The sequence below is a fragment of the Mustela nigripes genome, chromosome 1, assembly GCF_022355385.1.
Source record: "Mustela nigripes isolate SB6536 chromosome 1, MUSNIG.SB6536, whole genome shotgun sequence".
NCBI lineage: Eukaryota > Metazoa > Chordata > Mammalia > Carnivora > Mustelidae > Mustela > Mustela nigripes.
In genome coordinates this window covers 170,144,792-170,148,745 of record NC_081557.1, presented here as the reverse complement: position 1 = coordinate 170,148,745, position 3,954 = coordinate 170,144,792, and the positions used below count along the sequence as shown (strand labels likewise).

Genomic DNA, 3,954 nt, shown 5'->3' with positions numbered 1-3,954 from the left:
AAAAAAAAAAAAAAAAAAAAAAGGCAATTCTTGCACAAGCTACAATAGAGAAGAACCTTAAAACATGATACTAAGTGAAAAACGTCAACCACAAAAGGACAAATAATGTATGATACCACTTATATCAAGTACCTAGAACAGAACAGTGGTTGCCAGAGGCTAGAGAGAAGAAGGAAGGGTTTTTGTTTGTTTGTTTTTTGTTTAATTTTGAGTAATCTCTATCCCCAATGTGGGGCTTGAACTCATGGCCCCAAGATCACAGCTGAATGCACCACCAACTGAGCCAGCCATGTGTCCCAAGGAGGAAGTTGTTAAATACTTGTTTAATGGGTATGATGTTTCAGTTTTCCAAGATGAAAAGTGTTCTGCAGATAGTTGTAATGGTTTCACAACAATGTCAATGACTTAGTGTCACTGAACTTAAAAACGATTAAGATGGCAAATTTTATGTTATATGATCTCACCACAAATTTTTTTTTAATAAAAAGGGAGAGGGGCGCCTGGGTGGCTCAGTGGGTTAAAGCCTCTGCCTTCAGCTCGGGTTATGATCTCGGGGTCCTAGGATCAGGCTCTCTGCTCAGCGGTGAGCCTGCTTCCTCCTGCCTGCCTCTCTGCCTGCTTGTGGTCTCTGTCTATCAAATAAATAAGTTAAAAAAAAAAAGGGGGGGGGGAGCAAACAGGAGTTCTCCAGGCAGCCATGAAATGGAAAGAAAATTCTAGGTAGAAGCAGCAATGATGTGTGAAGGCACGGAGTTGGTGAATTATGAACGGTGACATTTGTTTTTCAGTGGGATATTTAAAACATTATGATCATCATTTCTATTCATTTAAAATCCTGATGCAGAACTCTGGCTTAATCAGATTCAAAAAAGCCTGGATCTCTTTATGCCACATTCCACATTCTCCTAGATGTCAATCTAGTGGTGAAGACTTACATCCAGTTACAAAATTATGCAGCCCCAGTTTTGTTAAGTGCGGTAAAGTTAAAGCAGTTGTGCACAGAAATTGGTTCCAAAAGGGAGCTTAACCCGGATAGGAAGTGAGAAAAAATTTCTGGAGGGAAAGACATTTAAATGTAACACCTGACTGATGAAAAGCAATTAAATTAACATCTGACTCAGACCAAAAAAAAAAAAAAAAAAAAAAAAAAAAGTCTGGGATCTATAGCAGCCAGTAAGAGAAAGGGTAAGACTGATAAACAAAGGGGTGGGGTGATGGAGTTAGGGAAAGGGTAAATGTGATCTTTTATTGCAGTAGGTAATATGTTTCCCAACATTCAAATCTGCCCAACTTGGATTTCCAGAAGCAGACAGCAGAAGCTACAAACCCAGTAAAAGAGGTTTGCCAATAGGCTCCTAACATGTTTCCTGGACCTTTTATCTTATGGAAAATACCTTCTTAAGCTCTCATTCAGAACTCAGAAGCTGTAAAGAATATCCCTGCCTCCTTCTAACATGGCCAAGGTTTCCCCCTGGGGACACACAGCCTTGAGAATGAGGCCTTGCTCTGGGAAGGACAGAACATCCCTGGAAAGGTAGAACCTGGCTTTTACACATCCCTCCCACTCCCACCCCTGTCCCCATTACCCTTCCTTAACTTTCCGGTGGGTTTCCTACTTCCGATCTCCGACTATGGTCGAGTCACCCATCCAGCAGCTCAGCACGATCTTAAGGGCACCGTTAACGGGACGCGACGCCGCTCCCTGCCACTTCGGGGCTGGGTGCGGGTGGGCTCGGTGCGGCTGCCGGAAAGGGGGCCGGAGGCGCCGCATCGCGCATTCACGCTGCCCGCGACCCCCAAGGCTCCAGCTCACCCTTCTCCTTGGTTACGAGGGAGACCAGGGGCACCCGCGGGCGGTCGCTAAAGATCTCGGCCTGCTGCACCAGCGCCTCGCGCACACTGTGGAAGTCGCTGAGGACCACCACCAGGTAGTGGCCGATGAAGAAGCTGAAGACGTTGCCGTAGACTCGGGCCAGGTCGGCCAGGAGCAACTGCGGGCTCAGCGCCGAGGGCTCCATCCCTGCGGCCCTCGCCCGGCGGTGCAGCCAGCTCTTCCGTCGGAGGAACGGAGGCAGCAGCACGAAGCCGAAGTTGCCCACCACGGGCCAGGGCGTGGGCCCGGGAGGGATGCCCCGCGCCCGGTGCCGCCACAGCCAGCTCCAGCCGAGCAGCGCCGCGAGGCTGAGCAGCCAGAGCGCGCCGCCGGTGGGGTCCAGCCGCAGCAGCCCGGGAGGCGCGGGCAGCAGGTGCAGAGGCCAGGGCGAGCCCTCGGCGGGGGGCTGCGGCAGCCCGGGGGAGGCCATGGCCGGGCGCCGGGGTCCGCAGCCTTGGCTTCCTCGGGCGGACCCTTGGAGACCGAAAGCTGACTGCGGCGCCAGCTCCCCGGGCGCCCACAGCTGACGGCGCCGCGGGGCGCGGGGCGGGGAGAAGGGCGGCGGAGGGCGCCCCGGATTGGCCGCGCGCACCGCCCGCCTCCAATCAGCTACGCCCGAGCAGAAACGGGGACGCGCTCGCAGCGTGGTATAAGCGGTCCTCTGGGAGGCGGGGCGCGCGATCCGAAAGTTTGACCCCAAAGTCCTGTCGGGCTGCTTCTCCGGGTCGGGCAGGGCAGTTACTGCCCTTGACACAAAGATGCTTGCGTCCCGATTGGCTGTTGGGTTTCCTCGTGTTACCCATGTGTCATTTGAGTGCATGAACGGTGCTTGAACAGGCCGCTGACATGACTCAGCCTCAACACCAGCGCCTCTACCCTAAGGGTCCCCGCCCCCCTCGGTAGCAAAAAAAGACTGGGTTTATCTGAAGCAGGACTCGGAAAGAAGAGGCCGTTTCCTCCCTTCAGAGACAGGAGGACTATGGGAAAGCAAAGTGCAGAATTTGCCGGTGCAGACAGCTAACGTTGCGGGAAGGATGGGCGGGGTGGGGACGTGGGGGAGTAAAGCTCTCAGAACTTGCCTCTGGCAGAACTTTGTGCGGAGAGCGAAAGCTCAGCGTTTATTTAAACACGTAGCCTGGGTAAAGCAGCGAGCCTAATCCAGGGATAGATTAAAAAAAAAAAAGAATAGACTTGGAAGATTAAAGTAGCTAATAATGTAAAAAGAAAATTAATCGGGTGAAGAGGGATGACAATATTATTATTGGTATGAGGCCAACCCTGAAATGCTGAGATTTTCATACAATTAAGTATGAATTGTATAATACGTTTAAGGCAAAGTCCTTTAATCTTCCCCGATAATGGCTCCTAAGAGCTTTCCTTTCCATCTCCTATACTCTAAACCCTCTGATTTCTTGTCAGTGTGAAGATGACACATAGAATGGTCGATAGCAGATGACTTATCTACTGAAAGGTCAGTTTCTTAAGACTCAATCTAATTGGTCGTAATGAACAAAGTTCTTTTCCTAATTTCGGATGCCTTTTAATTCTTCCCCATACATAGACCCTAAAAGTTTGAACACCACGGACTACTTATAAAAGACTGACTAAAGCATAGTGAGTCCTCTTTATTCATTCTCTGATCCATTCTGCTATTTAAATACCCAGTGCATAGCACTTTGTTAGGGCTGCCCTCACAAACTAATAGAGTAAACTAATGTTTCATAGCACCATGGATAAAACTTTTTTAAATTTTTTAAAAAAGATTTTATTTCTAAGTAATCTCTATACCCAACATGGGGCTGGAATTTACAACCCCAAGGTCAAGAGCTGCATACTTTACCAACTGAGTTGGTGCCCCTGGATAAACATTTTTTTTTTTTTTTAAAGATTTTATTTGACAGAGAGAAAGAGAGCACAAACAGGGGGAGCAGGAGAGGGAGAAGCAGGCTCCCCCTGAGCAGGGACCCCGATGCAGGGCTTGATCCCAGGACCCTGGGATCATAGCCTGAGCCGAAGGCAAATGCTAATCAAGCCACCCAGGAGCCCCTGGATAAACTATTTTAACCCTGTAGCTCATCCAG

At 49.6% G+C, this 3,954-nt stretch overlaps 1 protein-coding gene across 1 annotated transcript in view; it reads right to left on the bottom strand.

The window, feature by feature from the left end:
* The window catches only part of LOC132001986 (cytochrome P450 2U1), a 21,900-nt gene extending 19,478 nt beyond the window's left edge, over positions 1-2,422 (bottom strand). Inside the window, exon 1 of the mRNA XM_059377019.1 lies at positions 1,814-2,422. Coding sequence (XP_059233002.1) covers positions 1,814-2,303 — 490 coding nt within the window. The 5' untranslated portion in view covers positions 2,304-2,422. The remainder of the gene's footprint in view (positions 1-1,813) is intronic.
* Positions 2,423-3,954: the final 1,532 nt, after the last annotated feature.